The sequence below is a fragment of the Agrilus planipennis genome, unplaced genomic scaffold (genome assembly GCF_000699045.2).
Source record: "Agrilus planipennis isolate EAB-ADULT unplaced genomic scaffold, Apla_2.0 scaffold67, whole genome shotgun sequence".
Classification (NCBI taxonomy): Eukaryota; Metazoa; Arthropoda; class Insecta; order Coleoptera; family Buprestidae; genus Agrilus; species Agrilus planipennis.
Window position 1 is genome coordinate 161249 of NW_020438908.1, and position 24060 is coordinate 185308.

The window sequence follows — 24060 nt, forward strand, 5'->3', positions numbered from 1 at the left end:
TTGGTCCAAGTTTTTCTGTGGTTTCCTTGGATCACTTAGGCAAATGCTGAGGCAGTAATATTCCACAGATAATCTTTCATTCTCTTCTGTCTTCATTTCGTCCGTCTCATCTTTCACTCTCCTCTGTCTTCATTCCTATTCCCACGATTCCTGAAAGCAGGCTGAAGAGGGCCTTCCGCCCTACCTTCCGGCATAGTCCGGAGGGACTGCCCGCCCACCAGCATTACTGGCTGGGGGAATGAAACACCCAAAAGTTTTTTTTTTTTTATACAAACGAGTACTACAAAACCGCAATAGCGGCAGCGGTGCCGCCATGGTTCCGTAGGGACCTGCAGTTCAAAACGGTCGCCATTTGGACGCGCGGCCCCGCGGCGGCGCGCAGATGTATGTGCATTAACCCATTTACCTGTTAGTACTTTAAGCCGCAATTGCGGTGCCGCAGCGGCGATTGCCGCAAGTGTGCACCCGCNGTTTTCTCCTTGTCATCCAGCTCCAAAAATCCATCGGAAAACATTTCACAGATTATAATCCATGCAGACCTGTTTTTGACTCTTTCATGGTATAGGTATATTTCTGAGGAAATATCCCATATCTCTGTGAACCAACCCCTTTACTGCATCAATGAATAATTCTATATCCAAATCTTCAGAAGTTCTAGTAGCGTCAATTTGCCGCAAGTGGGTACCAACCGATATACAAACGAGTACAACAAAACCGCAATAGCGGCAGCGGTGCCGCCACGGTTCCGTAGGGACCTGCGGTTCAAAACGGTCGCCATTTGGATGCGCGGCCCCGCGGCGGCGCGCAGATGTATGTGCATTAACCCATTTACCTGTTAGTACTTTAAGCCGCAATTGCGGTGCCGCAGCGGCGATTGCCGCAAGTGCGCACTAGCGCTTAATTAACAAAAATATGTACTTATCATATAAAATACAACGAATAAATTAAATTTTGTTGTCCAGTATAATCCGTTCACTACTAATGCAATGACCAACTCTCAATCCTTTTATGAACATTATGTTGATTTCTCTTTACTCTCGAAATAGCAATGACCTTGTCGATTTTGTGGACAACAAATATGCATTGATTATAACAAATGACTACATATTCCTATCCATACCTCTATTAGACAATAATTATTCATTCAGCTTCTCCTTATCTGATTATGACGTAGTAAGTACGTATTATAATAGTTGCTCTTATTCTGATCGTGTCAAGGATAAACTTCGATACATGTAACACAGTTCATTGCTTCACTAGATAATTATTGTTACTCTTGTTATCCGGCAAAATACAGTCAAACAGTAAGGGTCACCAGTGAAATGATACCGAAAGGATGTTTTTGTAGAATTGACTATAACAACTGGAATTATAATATGTATAGGAATATTTATTTACGAAATATTATTCTGAAAATTCATTTCTGAATTTTTTACCCACTACACACTACCTCAAATTAATGAGGAAAAAAGTTGTTGCTGTTGTCACACCCCCGCCGGGAATCGAACCCGGGACATTTGGCTTTACGCACTAATGTTCTTACCACTAAACTACGAGAGGCGCCAACAGCAACCACGACCAACCGACCTACAATTAGAGGTAGTGTGTAGTGGGTAAAAAATTCAGAAATGAATTTTCAGAATAATATTTCATATGTATATTTATTTACACTACAACTCGGTAACAAGGTAATACTTGATCTTCTATAAGTACCTATATACCTACTTACAACTAATTCAAATCACAGTAACAGAAAGGTTAACATATGAATTATACGTAGTACATAGTTATAATCCTTACATAGTATGTATAATCTGAATACACCTATAATCCTAACATCCAAATCAGGGTCATTAGTGGAAAAATATGTGTATTGGCATATACAGGAAGTGTTTTCAATTCGCTTATTTCTGTTCACTTTCTGATCACTAGAGATTTAGAAAGGCTGCGATTGTCTAGTGAGTGGTATTTTCTAGATCGCAAGTATGATAGTTGCGTACCAACCCTTATCAGAGGATTTGAAGAGAAATATAATTATACATGTAAAAATAGACGAGTTCCATAATTTCCTTACTGAAACCGTACCATTACCATTATAGAATCGCCAGGCTAGACACACACATCTCCAGTCCTTCCTATTTTGAGGCAGTCGTCGAATTTCCCGAATATTCAGACATCACACATCCTTAAATACCTATACGGGCAGTAATGTAGTTCTCATGGATCTTTAACTATCCCTTTATGTCTTAAAAATATCCTACTGTACCATCATTTCTTCTTTCTTCATAGCGCCTTTGGTTTTCTTACTTTTTGCAAACTAAACTTAATTACTCTCTTCCCTAAATTTTCACACCCTCCCAAAACATCACATCCTCAAAGCTTGCTTCAAAGAGAGGCTTTTAAAACTGGATCCTGACCTATCTGATTTTCTTGGTATCGAATAAAGGCGACTTATTCCAGCTACTCATCCATAAAATTTTTATATTGACTTTAACCCAATTTTTCTTCTTTTGCACACCAATATGTTTGTGAAACTTTTATTTATTTTCTGTTAATACCGCCTTCATCTTATTTAAGGCTCTCTAAAAAAATTTACCTCAAAGTAACTGAAATTCTGTAAGGATGGTTGGGGTAGGAGCGGAAATGCTATTCATTGTGGTGGTGAGGAGTATGATACTTTATGAGGTAAAACTATGGGATGAGATGAAGAAAAAACAGATAGAGGTTTTATATAAAAGATATATCAAGTGGACTTCGCAGTAAGAGAGTTAGAGAGAAATACAGCAAATGATGTAATGAGATGGCGGATTAAATGTGGGAAGAAGATAGTAAATATGAGAAGAGGGTAAGGATGCTGAAAGGACGCGATATCAGGAAAAAAATATAGAAGAAGAAGGTACTGGAAATAGGAACGGAAAGTAGATATGATAGAGAGAGAGGGGGACAGGGAGGAGTAGGAGAATAAGGGAAATGATCAATTCGGGGAATTAATGAGGATCAGATGTAGTAAAATGATAAAGGGAGAGGATAAAAGAGAAACAAAGGAACAAAGTAATGAGGTGGGACTGAAGGAGAGTTTGTGGAGGGACTGGCAAGGGGATTGGGTGCCAAGATATTTAAAGAGAGAGCTAGTAACATTTACGACAGAAAATGAGTATAGGGGATGTGAGTATTGGGAGTAGGGAGAGGATAGACGATGTAGATATGTAGTGGGGAGATAGAATGTCTGAAACATGTGTTAGAAAGATGTAGATATAAAAAACTTCATAAGAATGCACTGAATTAGTGAATGATAAAGGGGTCGGACTGAGTCGACTGAAAGAAAATCTAAGGAATATGAGGTCGTTTTGTGTTAGAACACTGAAGGAGGTGTGTTAAAGGAAGGCAGTGGGGGAGGGACGAAAAGATAAATCAATGTGTGAAAGATTAAAATAAGTTTTTGAAATATATAAAGTAACATTTATTATCATCAATATCATAAGGTCATCAGTCTTAAGACTGGTTGTACACGCACCTCCACTCTTTCCTGACCTGAGCTAATCTTCGCATTTCCTTAAAACAACAACATCCCATATCCTGAACTATTTGCTAACAGTAATCTAATCTAGGACTACCTCTACTCCTCGTAACTCCTACGTCTGCCTTTCATACGTTTTGACTAGCCCTTCATGCCTAAGAAGATGCCATACCTATCTATTGCACCTATATCCTATTGACTTCCATAGAGTTCTCCGTTCTTCAATTTTTTCTAATACCTCTTCAATTCAAAACTACCGTCCATGTTTCGCACCCGTACAGCGCCACGTTCCACACCTTTAATAGACTTTTTCGAATTTCTAAATTAACCGTTCGCGGGCGCAGAAGTGACTTCCTTTTATTGAAGGCGACTAGACCCTGTGCAAGCCTCTCTTTTATACTGCACGACACAATACCCTATTTTAGATTGTTAATTAATGCATTTCTTGATTATTAATTAATGAAAAATATGGTTTACATATGTACCTACGTATATACTTTTAATTTCAGGGTCTAAATGGTTGTGTGTCATGCTGGGTGTATGTACATCCACTTGGACGCCTTCAGGAAGTATTCCAAGTCACACTGGAGGGGGAATAAGCGAAGTTTTTCAATGGTCTCAGTTAGAGTTCGATTATCCTTCAGAACGAGATAGGCAACAGGATATCGCGAGTGGAATTTTCGAACCGGGACATCCCACACCCATTGACGTAGATGTCTATTATGGACGTAAGTCAATACGCACTTTTTTTATGGGGAGATCTTTAACAGTACCTACCTATTAAGTTTTAATAAAAATATGTGAATATCTTTCCCTTTATTTAGTTAATCAGACAGGTAATAGTTTTTACCAACTTTTACTGTTGCTAGGATGTTTGATTTAAAATAATTTTATAAAAAATGAACGAGAACTGAATTGAATACATACAGTCTATTTCAATTTGTTGGAATTGTGACCTCGAAGAAATCTGCGCGAAAATACCTACTCACCTACCTTTTTTCTTACTTCCTAATTTCCAATCCTTTTTTTCATCCACAGTATTTTCATCATTTGTTACGTACATCGAACGTACAGGTCGATACAAATAGGAAGAAGTGTGAATTGTTTCCGCCTATAGATTCGCGGTAAACTGAATGCTTGTAGATGTGAGGAAAGCCACTTTTGTTCGAGCGCTTGACGAAATACGAGGGTTATTCAAATATAAACGAGCCTTTCTCAAAAAGAGTTATCTATTACTTTAAAAATAAAATACTCTTGGTGGTTATTTTTTTATATAGTTCCCTTCTTTATTTACACATTTTTCCCACCGAACAGGTAGTTTTTTCATGCCATTTTCGAAGAATGACTTCGGTCAAGTATCCAATCAATTGCGTACAAACTGTTGATCGTCTGCAAAACGCTGTTCAACAAGTGCTTCCTTTAAAGGTCCAAATAAATAAAAATCGCATGGTGAAAGCTCAGAGCTGCAGGGAGGATGGTCGAGTTTAGTCCAGTGCATCTTCACTAATTTCTGGACTGTTAGGCCTGCATTGTGGAGTGTTGCATTATCATGCAGAAGCAGGACATCTCCGATTTGCCGCCGGCGTCTTCTTGACCGATAGGCAGCTCGAACCTTGTCAAGAAGGTCACAGTAATATGGAGCGTTTATCATACAACAATTTTTAGGAAATAGGGGAGCAAAACTCCTTGAGAGTCCCAAAAAACCGTTAACATAACCTTCTCAGCTGACAAGCGGGTTTTTGCCTTCGATGGTCCTGGCTCTCCCTTTGTTTTCCACTCCTTAGTGGACCTCTTCGAATCGCAGACGTCCTGGGCGACTCAAATTTTGACTTCACTTTCACTTCCTTGAACATGGCCCACCAGGCTTTTATTTGCGACCATGAGAGCTCATCCTCCCTAAACTGTACTAAAAATTTTATAATAGTACATTGCGCAACTGAAGGATGAACCTCTATTTCGCTCATTGTGACGACAAGTAAACAAATCGGTCGGGTGGCCGGCTTGGTCATGATTCATTTAGAGGCAATACCCCTGTCCCATTCCAATGCTACGCCTACCAGCTAAACGCTAAAGTAAAAGGCTCGTTTATATTTGAATGCCCCTTGTAACATTCGGGCACACCACAATTACTCCTGTTGGTTCTTGTTATTTGTGTGTTGTTAACGTTTTTGCTATTGTTATTGGTTTTACTATTGTTATTGCTGTTATTATTGTTTGCTTTCTTCAATCCACGTTTTTCTTTTGTTTCACTACGAGCTGCAATTATTTTTTTATTTGTACTCATTTATTTCAACGCAGTCAACAATTTGTTTATCAATTCATGTGAGTCCCTTCTCCATGTTTAGAGGAGACGTGCGAACAATCTTCCTTATTCTGCCGTTCTTCTTCTTCCGAATACTTTCTTTGTCTTTCTTCCGCGCAAAAGCGTTGTATACTGAAACTTCTTCCTATTCTTGTCAAGCTGTACCTACACTTATAACAATCTTTTCGAAGTTCAGCCTTAACTGTTAATGAATTATCCTTCTTTATTACTGTATTTCTAAAACCAATTACAAATTGACGTTAACAATGATGGCCGGAACAATGTTGTCAATAACAACCAATCCAAACCAAACTTTTTAGGATTTGAACCAAAGAGTTTAGTCTTAAATGGTAATGGACTGTATTTTTTTATTGAAATAGTTGTAAAATTCATTTAATATTACTCTCGCTTAATTATATTAGGAACATGTGTTTGTAATAGCCCATAATGTGTACCTTTCGCTTCTGCAATAACAAAATATTGTGTAATAAACGTAATAAAATTCACAGCAACCTTGATATTGAAAAGTAGTATTGTAATGCATGGTGGAATGTACATTGTACCTACCGACATAAGAAATTAAGCAACACTATTAGAAAAAACTGAAATACACGCATCCATGTACGATAAATTACGTGCATGTCACTAATTACAATAAACGCATTAAACATTGTTGTTATCGATAAGGTATTTCTATTGTATAGTAGTTCCTAGATGGATCTCCTGTTCTAGTTTAAAAGTATTGGCAGATAAAAAAATGTTATGAACGGAGAGTAAATATTTATTAATATCTACACAATATCACAACTCATTTTTGAGATTATAGAGGGTAACAGAAAATTACTTGTAACTCCCAAAACTTGGATTATTGTAAAAAGAAAACTGAAATAGATTTTCTTAAAAATGGCGCATTTCTAACTCCCAAGTGATAGAAATTAGATCATTCCAAATTACTGATAGTTCCTTCTTCCCAGAGGAATGCGAGCCATTTTCTAAAACTCTGCTATCTATATCATCCGTAAATCTACGCATACATAATCATTTGCCCCTGTATATTTATCCCTATAGTTGTATTGTCTTTAATGATGTTGATCGCGTCTTCGATCTATAGATTAAAAAATAGTGGTGGCAGTGTGCATCCCTGATAGACTGTCTACCTAATATTTACTTTTGTACGTCGCAGCCTCCGCTCTATGACTGCCTGTTGATCTCAAATGCCGATAAAAAAATGTGTAGTTTCTATAGTTGGTAAGCGTTTTAAAGTTCAGGTAAATTAACTGAGAAATCGCTACTTATCGGAAAAGTTTAGACTAGACCTGATTTTTACATATAAATTAGTAAAAAATTACGTGCATTATTAATAAACTTGCGTGTACGCTCATAAGTGTGAGGACATTTGTTTATAAACAATATAAGGTCGTTTTTTCAAGGTTTTTTTCGTTTTCCTCCCATAACTTTTTCTAGTGATTTAATTGAAAAAAATTGAATGAGAACATTGTTTAGAATCACTTTTTCGATAAGAGTAAGGAGGTCCGATAATAATGACATCGAGAAAAAGAAATAAAAGTGGAGTTTACAAAGAAAAATTGGATGATAGATGTACGCCTCCTACATATTATATATGAGCTCTGATCATAACAGATCAATAATTAGCATTTGGTAGCATCACGAAATTTATATATTTTTTTATTAACGAATTAATTGTTGCTGACCTATTTTTTCGATCAGAATAAAAGGATTAATATACACAAGGCTTCTTTTTCCAAAATTTCAATTCAATGATATTAAAAGTATATATACGAAAGAATAAATCGCCTTTCTCATAAATCTTTATTTATTGAAAAAAATTTGTCACTGAAATATCGGACCCCGCTTACCTTTATCGAAAATGTGATTCTAAATAACGTCCTTATCTGGCTTTTTTATTAAATCTAGAAAAGTTATAAAAAAACAAAAAAAGCATCGAAAAAACGGCCTTAAATTGTTTATAAACAAAATTCTTCACGGTTTTCAGCGTACGCACAAGTTTATTAATAATGTAAAAAATTCTTTACTAATCTAATTTAGCTGAACTATTTGGTTATAGCTGAACAAGCTGATCAGCGGATGGCGATAATGCCTTAATAATTAGTCAAATTGTTTTTATGGAGCAACTTCGGTTGCTAATGAGACCGGCTTGGGATAGGACCGGTCTAAAGGTTGTGTACATCAAACAATACACACTTTGTTAGATAATCACAACTTCAAATAGACAGCCAAGATTGTTTTTAATATTTAATTTTTTTAAGTATTCACACCTATACATACATTAAACATAACTGTTCAGAGACCGTTCTTCGTTTTGCAGGCCATAAAATTCCTGCATACAATTTTTAGAATGTTTGCAAATTTACAAGGCGGTATGGTGTTTATTTGGTAGTAAACCCTTAGATGCATCGGTACAATGTTTAAATTAGTTTATAGAGGTAACGGTTGAAGAAGGATCCTTTACGATCCCAATTTAGTTTCAATTTTATTATGGGGTGTTTTTTTATGAGCCTATAACGGTTAAAAGTACCGTTTGTTGACTTCTTGATGTGCCGATCTTTTCTCAGATTATAAACTTCCCTCTTTCCAAAATTTTAAGTTGAAAGCCCGCCTTCTAAATTTACACCGAATTGTTTTGAAAGGGTTAATCACCAATGGTGATACTAGCCACACCCTTGGTGTTTTCCTCCTAGTTTTTAAGTTGTAGATATAAGAAGTGACAAGCACTTGAACCAAGACTTGCACTTGTGTAATCATAGTAATCAATCGTTGGAGATACTCTGTAAATATTGTAAATATATAATTAAGTTGACTTCGCTGCAAGAGTTCTATTTTTTTCTACCTTCTACCAAAGAATTAAACAACACGCCTTATTAATTTAACGCGTGTGCTGATATTCCACTTACAATAGTAAGTTCCCGAATATCTGCCTGTGAAATTTAACAATAACAATAGATACAATTACCAGATTTAACCCTACTGCACTTATTGCACTTATTGATGACATCCCCCAGGTAGTCCCCGTTCGGACATCCGAATGGGGAACTAGTTTACATCCGGAGTGCTTTACCCCAGAGGACGCCATCATTTAATTTTTTACGTGCGTTTTACTCGGGATCATAATATGATGGTTTCCCGTTGCCTTCTTCATCGCAGTATTGTGCATCAGAGTGCCTCGTGATCTCTGCCACCCTGAGCACTGAAAGAGCTGCTGCCCTATTTCAGAGTTGTCTTAGTCTGGTTTCTCTTTAAAAACCCCCCATCATAGTTGAACCTATGGTCCGGCACCCTAATCATCGAAACTCGCAAGCCGATCCACCCACTCTAGTTTGTACAAGAGTTTCGTCAAGGTTCAAGTCTCGTAGATTTATGTTTATGTTTTCAAATTTTAAATTTATTTGTGCATGTGTAACTGTAATAAAAGATACTGATCTGTTATTTAAATGGGACAATGTTGCCAAAATTATGTACCACACAGTTCACAGTTTCATTTAGATAAAAAGGTGGTAATGACATCTAACGAATTAAGCTATTGATCAAATTCGTCACCGCAACAACCGTCAAAAGCAATAACAATTAAATTTAGCGTCTGTAATTTATTGTTCAATGATCCATACCAGATTTGTGTATATTCATAGGAACCACGCGTTTGTAAATAAGCAAGGTGACCATATCGCTTTTAATTGAAAGTCCCAATACGTATTTCATAATTTCCTCGGAAAAAGCGCAATATTTCGCAATAAATTATGTAATTTCGCGAAAATTGCTGACCAATAATTTATACTATTTCTATAAACAGTTTTTTTGAAGGAAGGATTAGTATTAGTGGTTACTATGTGCATGCGACTACAGATCGGTTTGGGTAAATCACTCGGAACCGATTCACAAATTTCAGTAGGTGTAAATTATTGTATTAATACAGGTAGAACAGTAGCGTACTACGAAATAATTTAGAAACATAACATATCAAAAAAGTATAGTAAACCCAATGCTTTTTATTTGTTTTGTAGTTAGTTTTCACATTCACTGTCTTCATCGGAATTACTATCACTGTTACCGACATCAACGATTAGTTTTTTGTTTGTATGTCTATTATTTCCTCATTATCTAACATAACATTTAAATAAATAACGTTAAAGTAAATTATTGCGTCTATTTCTTTTTTATATAAACTTTAAATATCTGCAACAAGAAAACCAATCGAAAAAGTTTATTTTTTAATTTAATTTTGTAAATTGATCCCTGCTTTTAAATATTTAACCTATGCCCTTAATAGGGATACTGAAGAAAGAGGGCTGTAATTATTATATCTAAAGCTACCTACTTTTGCCACTGCGCATCCACGCCATTTTAAATTTCCACCAGCTTCGAGCGTCAGTCCTGTACAATGATTAATTAGACTATGTTATGAATCATTGGTTATTTGGGGCTACTAAAATCAAGGCAGCGTTAGAACAATGAGACAAGCTGGGAAATTAGGTAATTTGAATGTTGAGATAGATAGGCTACAATTAGATATAGTAGGCATTAGTGAAGTCCGCTGGCTATAACCTGGACACTTCTGCACAATAATACATACAGGATCGGTGGAAGATAAATCAGGGGTAGGAGTTGTAATGCGTAATAAAGCAGGAGAGAGTGTAAAAAGTTAGATATGGAAGACGTGTTATGTTTAGTGGAAGGGCAGGAAAACCTAATAGACTTCAACACAGTAATAGGTGAGGGTAAAGAAGTTGTAATAACAGGTTCTTTTGGACAAGGCAACAGAAATGAGAAGATAGACTGATAGAATTTTGCGATACACATAACCGTCGTGAATACTTTGTTTGGCCATCACGTTAGGAGGGGTCGAAGATGCCAAGTGATTTAGGGAGATATCAGTTAGATTGCATTCTTGTTACACAAGATTTAAAAATCAGGTGAAGGATTATAGGAGTTATCCAGGAACAGATATGTGTAGGTACCGATATCAACATAGTAGTTATGAAGACCAACCTTAAATTCAAGATTGCGAAGAAGAGGGAAGATAGGAATCGTTTTGACATAAAAAGACTAGAATCGTGTGATAGATTAGGTACAATAACAGTTGAAAAACTAAAGGAAGCGGGAAAAACGAATGACAGAGTCGTAGAGACAGAATGGAACTACATTAAAAAGTTCCGAAATTCCCCAGCCAGAAATACATTAGGTCTAAAACAAAACGAAAGAAGGAAGTCTTGAATAAACAAGGTAGGGGTCATTTTGATAGAATTGAGGAAAAGGCAGATAGGTGGAATGAATATTTGGAGAATCTATACGCAGGTCAAGAGTTAGAAGATGTATTAGAGAAGGACGATAGTTAAGCTAAGATATCCCATAATGAGAGATCATTAAAAAACTTGAAGTATAGTAAGGCACCAGCCATAGATGGGATACAAGCGGAAATCTTAAAACATGCAGGACAAGATGTTAGAAATCGATTTAGGCTAGTTAGTCTCATACCTATACAAGAGGGGGCAATTCCCGGAAGACTATAAACGGAACGTAGTAGTAGTCACACCAAAAAAGAGAGACGCGGATAGATGAGAGAAATTAGGTTAACTTCTGATGCATCAAAAATCTTAACTAGAACTGAGGGAAGACAGAGCTCTGGCCTCATAGTCCATTCAAGTTTCTTTTGTACATATAATATTTGTTTGTGATCGTCGGATGTATTTTATTCTTTTGTTGTATATATGTCGGGTCTTTTTCTATTTGTGTATTTACAATAAAAAACGGAAAGGGCGCGTACATAACAGGTCAATTGAAAAGTCCCCGGCCTAAAATAGTAAAACACATTTTTTTTGCAAAATTCGTTTTTTTTATTCAACATAATTCCCGTCAAGGGTGATACACTGATTATAGCGATCCTCCAACTTTTCGATACTATTTTTGTAGTACGATTTGTCCTTTGCTTCAAAATAGGCCCCAGTTTCGGCGATCACCTCTTCATTCGACGAAAATTTTTCTTCTTTTGAGATCTGAGAACAGGAAGTAGTCGCTGGGGGCCAGATCTGGAGAATACGGTGGATGCGGAAGCAATTCGAAGCCCAATTCATGAATTTTTGCCATCCTTTTCACTGACTTGTGAGACGGTGCATTGTCTTGGTGAAGCAGGACTTTCTTTTTCTGCAAATACGGTCGTTTCTTGGCGATTTCGTCCTTCAAACGGTCCAATAACGCTATGTAATAGTCGCTGTTGATGGTCCTTCCTTTTTCAAGGTAGTCAATGAAAATTATTCCATGCGCATCCCAAAATACAGACGCCATAACCTTGCCAGCCGACTGTTGCGTTTTTGCACGCTTTGGAGCGGGTTCATCGTGTGCAGTCCACTCCGATGACTGTCGATTGGACTTCGGAGTGAAATGATGGAGCCATGCTTCATCCATTGTCACATATCGACGCAAAAACTCGGGTTTATTACGCGTGATCATCTTCAAACACTGCTCTGAATCATCAACTCGTCGTTGTTTTTGGTCAAAAGTGAGCTAGCGCGGCACCCTCTTTGCACAGAGCTTTCTCATACCCAAATATTCGTGAATGATGTGATGTATACGTTCCCTTGATATCTGTAGAGTGTCTGCTATTTCATTCAATTTCAATTTACGGTCATTCAAAATCATTTTGTGGATTTTTTTAATGTTTTCGTCCGTAACAGCCTCTTTTGGGCGTCCACTGCGTTCACCGTCTTCGGTGCTCATTTCACCACGTCTAAACTTAGCATACCAATCCTTGATGGTTGATTTTCCTGGGGCAGTGTCCCGAAATTCGTTATCAAGCCAAGTTTTTGCTTCAACTGTATTTTTTCCCTTCAAAAAGCAATATTTTATCAACACGCGAAATTCCTTTTTATCCATTTTTTTCACAATAACAAAAGTTGCTTCACTAAAAATGCTATAATTCACAAACTAATGATCCGACAGCCGTTAAATTTATAGACGCGTCTTTTGAAGGTTAGGACTAACTGAAAATCATATGGATTTAGTTCTGGTGCCGCCATCTATGTGTCAGGCCGGCGACTTTTCAATTGACCCTATAGCATTCGTAGGTTTAGAAAAATCTAAAAAAATGGAACAAGATGTTAAATATATTTAAACATATAAGGATGAGATACATAGACAGAAGAGTGATACCTATAAAGTTTGTTTAAAGAGCTAGAGGCAGTTATGGAACTTGAGCATCATCGGTAGAAAAGTAAATAGGAAGGGAGGGAGGCAGACAAGGATGCACACTGTTATCGCTACTTTTTAATATATATCTTGAAGATGCGCTAAATATAATTAAATACAGGACGACTTTAAGGTTAACTATACAACTTTTCGTGTAGGTACGTTTAAAAATACTTATTACAGACGATCGCAAAGGGCTCCTTTGTACTTCTACTGCCTTCGCCTCTTGTTTCATACAAGATGAATTTCGGATTTCTAAGAAAACCTGACTGTATCTATGTATTTACCAAAAACTTATAATTTCTGAAAATATTAATTTTTAAATATTGAATTACAGCTCGAGAGGAACTAAACAAAGTATTTATCACCATACCTCGTGCTCAGAAAGGAATCCCTGTAACACTCGGTACAATCACTAAAAAATACAGCACCGATGGAAATCCCATTATTAAACCATATCCTTCTTGGAAATGGCAGAGAAATCCTCATAGGTGCCAACGTGACAGAATTGTATCAGTATATAGGATTCAGGTAAGAATTAGTCTTGTGTAACTCATGAACGAATCGTTCACAAGAACGGCTCACTTGAACTGAGCCGAGTGAAGTAGTTCAGCATTTGAAAGAATTATAGTTCAGTAGTTCACATCTTGTACAGTAGGACTCATGTATTTTCAACCTATCACTAATCGACTCATGTATTTTCAACTCTCCACCACCCTCATTTTGTGATAGTCACAGATCAATCAGAATAAACAGCGTAATTCTTTGAAAATACATGAGTAAAATCAATTGAAAATAGATGGTATTGAAAATACATGAGTTCAAAATATATCAGTTCTACTGTATTATTGAATGTTTTTTGCGTACATTCTGAAAGCTGAACTAAATGAACTACTGAACTAGACTAGTGAATTAGTTCACTTCATTGAAGAAGAATTATTGAACTACGTCTGTGAATTGAACTACAATTCCCAAGTCTAGTAAGAATGATTTAGACGAAATAGAAAAACGAATGCTAGCTGCTAAATGTGGATATTATTATAAATTCATTTTATTCGTTACCTCAACATGAACATTTTGACAAAAACAAAGACAGACAGCTGTATAATAGCGTTTTCAATATTACTTTGTATTTTTAAAATTACATGAATGAATAAAATCGTTCTTTAAATATTATATATAGAGACAGAAAATAAGTTTTTTTAAGGTTTACCTACTTATTAAAACGGCATTGACTTTTGCAACCTAGACCGCGAAGTTATTAGTGTATTTTACATTACTTTTTCGCGTTCACGCTTAATTTCATCAGTTGCTGATCCGAATGACTTGCAATACCATTGATAATTAATCATTACCATTGAATAATTAAAGGAGTTAACTAAATGAGCTAATAACCTCGAAATTTCCGAAGATAATAACAACAAGGCACAGAGTAAATCTGCAACTAGCGCAATTTGTTATCCCACAAAATAAGTATGTATCATTCCACAGTTGAAATTTTAGCGGTATAACCTCATTTAGTGGTCGGATGAGTTTATTTGAAGTAAATTTCACGATGGGACAATGGGCTGCAATTAAAAATTTGAAAAAGGGGTTCGGCAACTTTTAAATTGTTGAAATCCACGAATGGCGATGATTTATTAAGCCTAAGCAACATTTTTGAGTGACATCCACGGTTTAAGAACGAATAAAGTCGTTGGAAGACCATAACGAATTTGTGGGCTTGGGTCAGACTGTCAACAAAGTAGTCCTGGATTTTATTTCTGACGACTGACGATTTTGAATTTCCGCGGGCTAAGTACAATCGATTTTCGATTTTTTTCTGGGGTTATATTGGTACTTATGTCGACAAGTTCGGCCATGTTGAATGTTCAGTTAATTTTGGACAGCTGCTTTAATTGCATGTGTTTTGGCTCGTCTTCGATTTTTGCCATTCCAAAAAAATGACGCATTTCGAATGTTGACCATGGCATACTTCATCGGTGGTAGAAAATGCTCTCAGAGGGCCAAGAAAATGTGATGATGCGCACCGGACGCTCGAGCACGTCAACAACAAACTAAAACATTGATGAAATGAAGGAAATAGTATTGGCCAATCGTCGAATCACCGTTAGAGAACTTGCTGAAGATCTAAACATATTGATTGGCTCCTGCCATTTGATTTTTACCAATGATTTGAGCATGAGACAGGTCGCCGCAAAATTCCTACCAAAATTGCTCAATTGGAGCTGTTGGACCCGACGACTCAAATTTGCTCCAGAGGGTCATAACTGGTAACGAGTCATGGGTTTAAGGTTATGACGTAAAAAAAATGGAAACTGCTGCAGAGTTAAGACCGACGAAAGCGCGCAAAGTTAGGTCGAACATGAAAGTTTTGCTTAAAGTTTCCTTCGATTGCAAGGACGTGGTGTATCATGAATTCTTGCCACAGGGTAGAATGATCAATAAGGAATATTATAGTGTCCGACCGAAAGTTCGGTTTCGGTCGAATTTCGGTTTAGTTTCGGTTTCGGCGGCAAACCTGCCGAAACTACGACCGAAACCGAAACTGCGTTTGGGAGTTATCGCGCTCTGCTCGGTCATGTTCGGCGCGTTAAAGTCCATCCAAGCGAAGTAGATTAGTAGACATTTCGCCGCGTCTAGGTGCACAATCATGTTGTGACTAGTTCGTGTTTGCAATTCGTTTTGTTTGTTGTGATTTATTTTGTTTTGTTTATTACTTAAATATTAAGTTCCTATACCTATTGTGATATTAGGTAACAATAACTAAAGTAATTTTATGTTTAACATTATATACAAAAAAGCATGAATAATGAGTCTGGTCTACTGTACTTACTCAAATAAACATCTCACCTATTTTAAGTATTTTTAAGGCGCAATTAAAGTATTTCCTTAAATGAGGGGTTGTTATGTTGATTTTGATTTGATTATCAATAAGTGAAAATGTCAAAGACTGCAAAGCTATGTGATTTAAAGATAAAAAAATAAAACTGACTGATTATAATAACGTTTTCTTTATTTTTTTCTCAAAACATGATCCTTATAAGGAAGTTTCGGTTTCGGTTTCGGCCGAAACTGAGACCGTTGCCGAAATTCGGTTTCGGTTTCGGTGATAAAAACCAGTTTCGGTCGGACACTAGAATATTACCTGCCAGTTATGCGCAATTTGCGTGAATCCATCCTTTAGAAATACCAGAATTTGTGCAATCTATCTTTCAATATTGGATGTACCCAATATTTTCTTATATGCGTTGCTTCCCTCTTTTTATTGGCATAGTAGAATGCAACTACACAATATTCATACCTTTGGTAACGATAAGCATAATACGTCGACTTCCTGACACGAAACTAAAGTGAACCCAAATTACATCTAGTAATTATGACTCAATAGCTCACTTTTCTCCTTCGACGACCGGAATAATTAATCCGTATCATGTACAACTCCTAACATTATCGGGTCGAATCGCCGGACCGGCGCGGCGCTCGCTTGAATATACCGACAACTTCGGGCATGCTGAATGTTCGGTTAATTTTTGACAGCTGCTTTGTTTGGACGTGTTTTGGCTCGTCTTCGATTTTTGTCTATTCCAAAAAATGGATCAAAGAATCTATATCAGATTTTGTGTGAAAAACAAAATTAAGTGCGCATTCCGAATGTTCACTATGTTTGGCATACGATGAAGTACCTTGAACTGTTCATCGGTGGTAAAAAAATGTTCTCAGAGGGCCAAGAAGATGTGAATGACGATGACCGTGCCGGACGCCCAAGTACGTCAACAAAAGATGAAAAAAATGATGAAGTTAAGAATATGGCATTTTCCAATCGTCGAATCACCGTTAGAGAAGTTGCTGAGGACTTAAACATGGCGGCTGGCTCCTGCCATTTGATTTTTACCAATGATTTGGGCATGAGACGGGTCTCGGCGAAATTCGTACTAAAATTGCTCAATTTCGGCCAAAACCAGCATTGTATTAACAATGCTAAGGAGCTGTTAGATTCTCTCTGCTACTACCCAAATTTGCTCCAGAGGATCATAACTGGTGACGAATCATGGAGTTATGGTTTGACGTGGAAACTCAATCATCCCAATGGAAGCCGCCGCAAGACCCAGGCCGAAAAAAGCGTCGAATTTGAAGATTTTGCCTATAATTTTCATCGATTGCAGGGGCGTGGTGCATCATGAGTTCTTGCCACAGGGTAGAATGGTCAATAAGGAATATTATCTGCATGTCTGCAAGCAGTCTGCCAGAAACACCTGGAATTTTGGAAAAACAAAAACTAGATTTTGCACCAAGATAACGCTCCTGGACTCCTCGTCACATATCGTTGCTTGTTTTAAAGCCGCAGCCACCGTCTGGCTCCCTGTGAATGTTTTTTCGTCCCTCTTCCATAATAAATATGTATTAATAATTAAAGTATAGCTACCTTTTTTGTAACATACAGTAGATAGGTGTAAATTACAAACATTGAAGTTTGAAATTATGAAACTATTTATTAAATAGAATAGTAATACAAAAAAAAATTAAGACATTGGAAATCATCTTAATGAGAAGGATGAACCTGGTATGCTGCTACCAATCTTCAGCTCTATTATAATCAGCCGTAATCATAAATCACTGCGATTAACTATTTGCAATTGGCTTCTTTTTTTAATAAATTGGTTACCGCACTAAATCCACATTCCACTAAATATGATAAAGGAAATGCAATTAACAACTTTTGAATTAAGCGTTATTAGCGGAATACATAAATAAAATTTCTAAATCTCTTCCTTCTTTTATGCTTTTACCGCTTTCTTACAGTTATTCATCATCCCCAAACGCACCTGTGGCTGTCACCGCACCCTGGTTCGCGTCAATACCCACCAGGAGCGGTAGCACCCAGTTTGGCAATCATTGTTCTATATTTTAATAACAATAAGTAATAACTGTTTGTCCAAAATACGAATTACGAAATAGTTTCAATCATTAAAATTTAATTTTGTTAATAACCGACAGTAGTTTAATCATCATCATAAGGTCGTCAGTCCTAAGACTGATTGGACACGCACCTCCACTCTTTCCTATCTTCGCATTTCCCTGAAACTAGAACAACCCATCAGTAGTTTAATAAAACAATTTTATTTTATCGCAAAAAAGGTATGAAAAAATTTGTACCACTGTTTTATATGCATTACCTTTTACAATACCTATAAGCTTACTAGAAATAATGATACCTATTGTTATTAACGTGTCCTTATTTTATCCCCTCTATAGTCCAGCTACAATTACTAAGGAAACAAGTTATTAAAATTAATAGATTTCATTTATTACCATTTAGTTCTCTATATTTTTTATCCTTGCAAAATATGAATCGAATTGCGTTACATAATACGAATTTGATTATGATACGGCCGTAACTGTATTATTAATGTCTACGTAATTGCGTTTAGTCAATTTGATAAACTTGAAACAGTAACCTAAAAAACTGTTCACGTAGAAAGTGTTATGTACAAATAAATTTTTGAAGGAACTTTCACTTATTACATTTCATGACTTGATACTATCCTAGGAATTTATTTGTGGGAGTACCTCCACTCCTTCCTATACTGAGATAATATTCGCATTTCCCTTAAACTAAAACAATCTACATCCTTAACCATTTGCGAATAGTAATCTAATTTAGGCCTACCTCTACCCCTCCTAACTCCCGTTTCTACCTCTAATATGTCTCTGTCTAGACCTTCATGCCTGAGAAGGTGCCCTACTAACCTATCCCGTCTATTTCTTATTGACTTCCTTAGAGTCTTCTGTTCTCCTATTCTTTCTAATACCTCTTCATTTATAACATTCTTTATCCACGGTATCCTCATCATTCGCCGGTAACATTTTGGACGCTTCTAACATTTTCTTTTCCGCAACGCCCACCGTCCACGTTTCGCAGTCGTAAAGAGCTGCGCTCCAAACATACAGCTTTAACAATCTTTTTAGAATTTCTAAATTAATAGTTCGCGAACATAGAATCTCCACTACTTCTTCCATCCTGTCTTATCTGACTTCCCCAAATACCTAGAATCGGCCACTTCTTCTAATTTTTCGTCTCCTATCTTTATATTCGCTCTTTCCCTACTTTTTCTTCCCTTGCATACAAGTATTTTTGTTTTACTTTTATTTATTTTTATACAATAATAGATACAGATATGGTGTTTTTAATGTTAATTTCATGAGTGATACTGACAAGGTACAACAACTTTCAGTATTATTTTAATGTTTAAATTAAAACAATTCGTAAATTTTAATCAACACCATAATTGTGGTGATGGATACAATAAAAAATAACTGATACAAGTGTTTTCCCATTGTTTCAGATTGACGAATGCGGTAGGCTATGGGTACTTGATACAGGGCGCATAGAGGACGACCAGATTTGCCTTGCACAAATATTGGCATTTGATTTGCAAACAGTAAGTATAAAAGGGCATCCACATGCATCCAAATAATTTATTTCAAATCATGAACATATTGCGCCATCTATTAATTTTTACCGATAGTTGTGGCATTTCTTATGATTGACAATGGGCTTACGAATGTATTTACTTCTCAACTTTGATCTACGAGACAGTTTATATCTCTATGGAGCATTAGCCATGTGCTGATGAGAGCTACGAAATCGCGATATGACTGATAATTTCGAAAACTTGATCGATTTTAATGATACTTAAAGGCATAAAGAGGAAATCTAGACTTTTATTTGTTTTCCTGTCTGTCAATTTGCACAGGCTAATCTTCGAAACGACCAAATCGATTTTAAATCATATAGATATGAAGTGGTGATTGTCAGGAGTGATTTAGGCTAGTATTGTTTAAAACAATCACAAACGAAATCGTGGGTAATAGCTAGTCTATAATAAATATGTATGGCGAAAAATTAAACCTGATGAAGCAAATTCATAATAGTATTTTTAAAAAGTGTGACCATATCCTTATTTGTTGCACTTCTTGTAGATTGATACTACTATAAATTGGTTCTTTTGCCGACTCTTTTCAAATTTTTCTGGCACTGCTCAATTCTCAGTAAACCTAAGTTTAGTTTTTGTAAATGCTTTGTCATTAGGTAACGAGCGCAATGTTATAGCAGTTGGTAAAATCAGAAGTGTCAGTCGCATTGAACGACAAAAAAAATTTAATTATACACTGTATACAATGGAAGTTCCTTTCAAGTCTAAAAGAAAAAAACTTTTGGATGATTCATTTCAACCAGCCAGTAATGCTGGTGGGCGGGCAGTCTCTCTGGACTACGCCGGAAGGTAGGGATGAAGAACCTTTTCGGTCTCCTTTCAGGAATCGTGGGAATGGGTGGGTGGTGGTTCGGGTGAGAAAGATGAGACGGACGAAATGAAGACAGAAGAGAGTGAAAGATTCTGTGGAATATTACTGCCCCAGCATTTGCCTAAGTGATCCAAGAAAACCACAGAAAAACTTGGACCAAGGCAGACAGACCCAGAATCGAACCGGCGTCCTCCCGAATGCTAAGTAATGGTCTATACCTCTAGGCCGCTCAGCCCCCTTTCAAGTATCTTGTCTCATTTCTTATACCTAACACTTAAAACTAAAAAATAATAATCACGGTGTGGCAAATGCCACCACTGGTTATTAACCCCCTTTTCAACTATTCAGTGGACACTTACAAAGCGGGGCTTCCAAAATTGAAATATATAACCTGTGAAATTTAGAGATATCGATAAACAACAGCGGCGCTTTCAAAACCGTAAAAACTCATAAAATAAACACCCCTAAAATAAAATTAAAAAAAAAAGGTTTGTAATTTACATTTGTATTATCGTTACCTCTACAAACTAATTTGCTTAATGCTGGGAAATCTAGCGATCTTCGAAGGGTCGCCTACCTAATAATGGTACATCACTCAGCAAAATCGAAAATATTCTTAAAGAAAGAAAGCATACAAAATTTACAACTCGAAATAACGCGAACTAACATTCACAACCCTAAACAAAGTTCATATTATAGAAAATTTGGACGTTTGAACCCATTCGGGCAATGACCATATTTAACGTAGTTGTTGAAATAAAAACATAAAAAAAGAAACAATCATTTGTTTAAACGCTACTTACAAATGGGTTTACCTAATTTTAAGTAAAAGTTGTTAGACAGATTAAGAAACTACTTTTACTGTTCTTAACTAATGTAAACCGAGTTGGCCTTGTGACAATACCGAACATTTCATAAGAGTCTGGCAGTTTTTGTTTCTAATTCTTACATACGCACGCAAATTATTATAGACTTTAGAAATACGAAAAAATTGAATGAGGTTTGTCAGTATATTAGAACATGTTTTTGTTAGTACAATGAACAATTGAATGAAAAAAAGTACTTTTGCTATAACAAGAGTTCAATCATATCAGTTACACTGGATTAAAATATTTGAAAATTGTACTGAACGTATTTACGTATCAACAATTTTTTATGTACCTAATTGTAATCAGGTGTATAAAATTACTTTGTATAAAAACTGTAGATAGATATATAGATAGATAAAACTACAATATGTACAATAATAAACTCCACCCCTTTTCTTAGGTATTATGAACAAGAAACAGGAACGTAAATAGGGAGGTGGGGCGAAAGAACCCTGAAAGGATTTGTATCTAATACTGAAACCGACTTTTCCAAAAGAATAATAATGTAACCCTCTCTTACTATGTACCCAGAGAGCGATTTTTACCATTTGGAATAAAATTATAGTGATACCTTAAGATACGAGTTTAATTCGTTCCGTAACCTTGCTCGTATGTCAATTTGCTGGTACCTCAAAGCAATTTTCCCCATAGAAATTAATTGAACTACCTTTAATCCGTTCCATCCCCAAAAATGCTACCCCCAATTGTTTTTGTTACGTGTTTTCGAATAAGACACATTCCTTCATCTCTTTCATCTCACTTGTAGAGATAACGTCCTCCACCTCTGGCTCTTCCTCGAAACCAATTTTCTTGCAGAACCCCAGAATACTGCTGCGACTGTAACTCTTGTAATTCTTCGGTCGTCACTTCTTGAGAATGCTCCTCGACGAGCTCGTTCACGAATCTCCACTGGCACTTCAGGTTCGAATCCTTCGAAGGTCCTTTCGGCTACAGACTCAGGCCACAGCTTCTTCCATGCAGAGGTCAAGGTCCTCGTTGTAACATTCACCCAGGTCTGATCAATAATTCTGAGGCACACCACGATGTTAAAGTGGTCCTTCCAGTACTTTCGAAGGGTTCTGTTCTCTGTCACCTCAAAACAGCGCAGAAACAGGTGCTTAGTGTACAGCTTTTTAAAATTAGAAATCACCTGCTGATCCATGGGCTGCAGGATAGGAATGGTGTTAGGTGGTAGATAGAGAATCTTTATAAACTTGAACGCTTCGAGGATGTCATCTTCGATGTTCGGTGAGTGAACAGGAGCATTGGTCGAGGACGAGAAGGGCTTACATGGGTAGGTTGTTTTCGTGTAGATATTTTTTAACAGAAGGGCAAAAAACCTCGTATCTCAAATTCGCTCGTATTTCAAAACAAAACTTCGCTTGCTCGACAGTTTGTATCTCAAATAACTCGTACGTCAGGGCACTCGTATCTCGAGGTACTACTGTATTCAAATTAAGAGGATTTGTACTAGCAACTCCAGTTATTGACATTAACTTTGTTACTTTAAATGGGATACCTTTTATATTATGACGGTTTTGAATTGTAATTGTTTTTAGGTAGACTTTCATAAAGCGTCTAAAATGTTCTCACGAAGACTTTTTCAAGTCTGGAAATAGGTAAGAATCGCTGGGAGCTAGGTCAGGACTGTAGGGTAGGTGAGCCAAAATTTCAAAGTCCACCTTCTGCAGGGATGCCATCGCAACACGGCACCTGTGAACAGGTGCGTCGTCGTGCAGAAGGAGGTACCTTTGGTCAATTTTCCTCTTCTTTTTCCTTTGACTGCTTCCTTTAACCGCTCTAGGATTGAAGCATAGTATTCTCCGATTATGGAGACACCTTTACCTTTACAATCGATCAACAGGATCCCTTCTGAATCCCAAAAGACTGTCACCAAAATTTCCCCAGCCGACTGTGACACCTTAAACATCTTGGGTTGTGGTGTGCCTTTTTTGTACCACTGCATACAGTCCTGTTTGGACTCAGTTCATAATAACGAACCCAAGTTTTGTCTCCAATAACAGTTCCAGTCAATACTCCATCTTTTTCTTCATTACAGAAGTTCGAAAATGCGCGAGAACACTCCATACGCTGTTGTTTTTAAGGCGAAGTGAACTTTCTCTGCACCCATCTTGTGTTGACTTTAGTCATGATCGTGAAGAATTTTAAAAATGGTTGTATCTGATACTCCTACTATTTCTGCGAGCTGTTTCTTCTTAAGTCGGGAATCTTCCAGTATTAATTTTTCAACTTTTTAAATGTTTTCCCGAGTGGTCACCTCGATCGGCCGGCCTGGTCGTAGGTCGGCTTCAAGTGAGTCCCTGCTTTACTTATAGAGGGTATGCCACTTATAAACCATACTTTTACCTGGGCAAGAGTCCCCGTAAACAGATGACATCTCTTCCATTATAGTTTGGGCTTATTTTCCTTACTTACAAAAATCTATCATGATGGCTGTCCATAAAATATGTCACTAATAAATTCACCTATTTGGACCCCTCCCTTCACCTTTGTCAGTCTGTCACACTTTCAGCAACTCTCCTAACAAACATTGAGTCACAAAACCGAGCCCATCACACTATAAATGATTTATTGTGATTAAAAATAGCAATGAGAATATACTTTTTATCATATAAAGAAACATTTTTGCCATATCTCTCCTGCAATTTTGAAAAAAACCGCTTCCATATTGGATTTGCCGAGTTTAAGTTTTGCGGTTGAACAAAGCACCTGATTTTATTTATTTTTTGCCCCAAATTACTTAATTCAAGCTGCGCTATCTTCTAAAGCACTATAATTAATAATTATATAGATATCTAGTAATGTTGGTGCTTGAGAAAGAAAAATAT

The 24060-nt window shown here is 36.7% G+C and overlaps 1 protein-coding gene across 4 annotated transcripts in view; it reads left to right on the plus strand.

Moving 5' to 3' along the window:
* The window catches only part of LOC108733630 (major royal jelly protein 1), an 88275-nt gene that overhangs the window by 57649 nt on the left and 6566 nt on the right, over positions 1-24060 (plus strand). For all 4 annotated transcript variants that reach the window (XM_025973442.1, XM_018464874.1, XM_018464872.1 and 1 more), the window contains exons 2-4: positions 4027-4245; positions 13372-13565; positions 19382-19477. In XM_025973442.1, coding sequence (XP_025829227.1) covers positions 4027-4245; positions 13372-13565; positions 19382-19477 — 509 coding nt within the window. The remainder of the gene's footprint in view (positions 1-4026; positions 4246-13371; positions 13566-19381; positions 19478-24060) is intronic.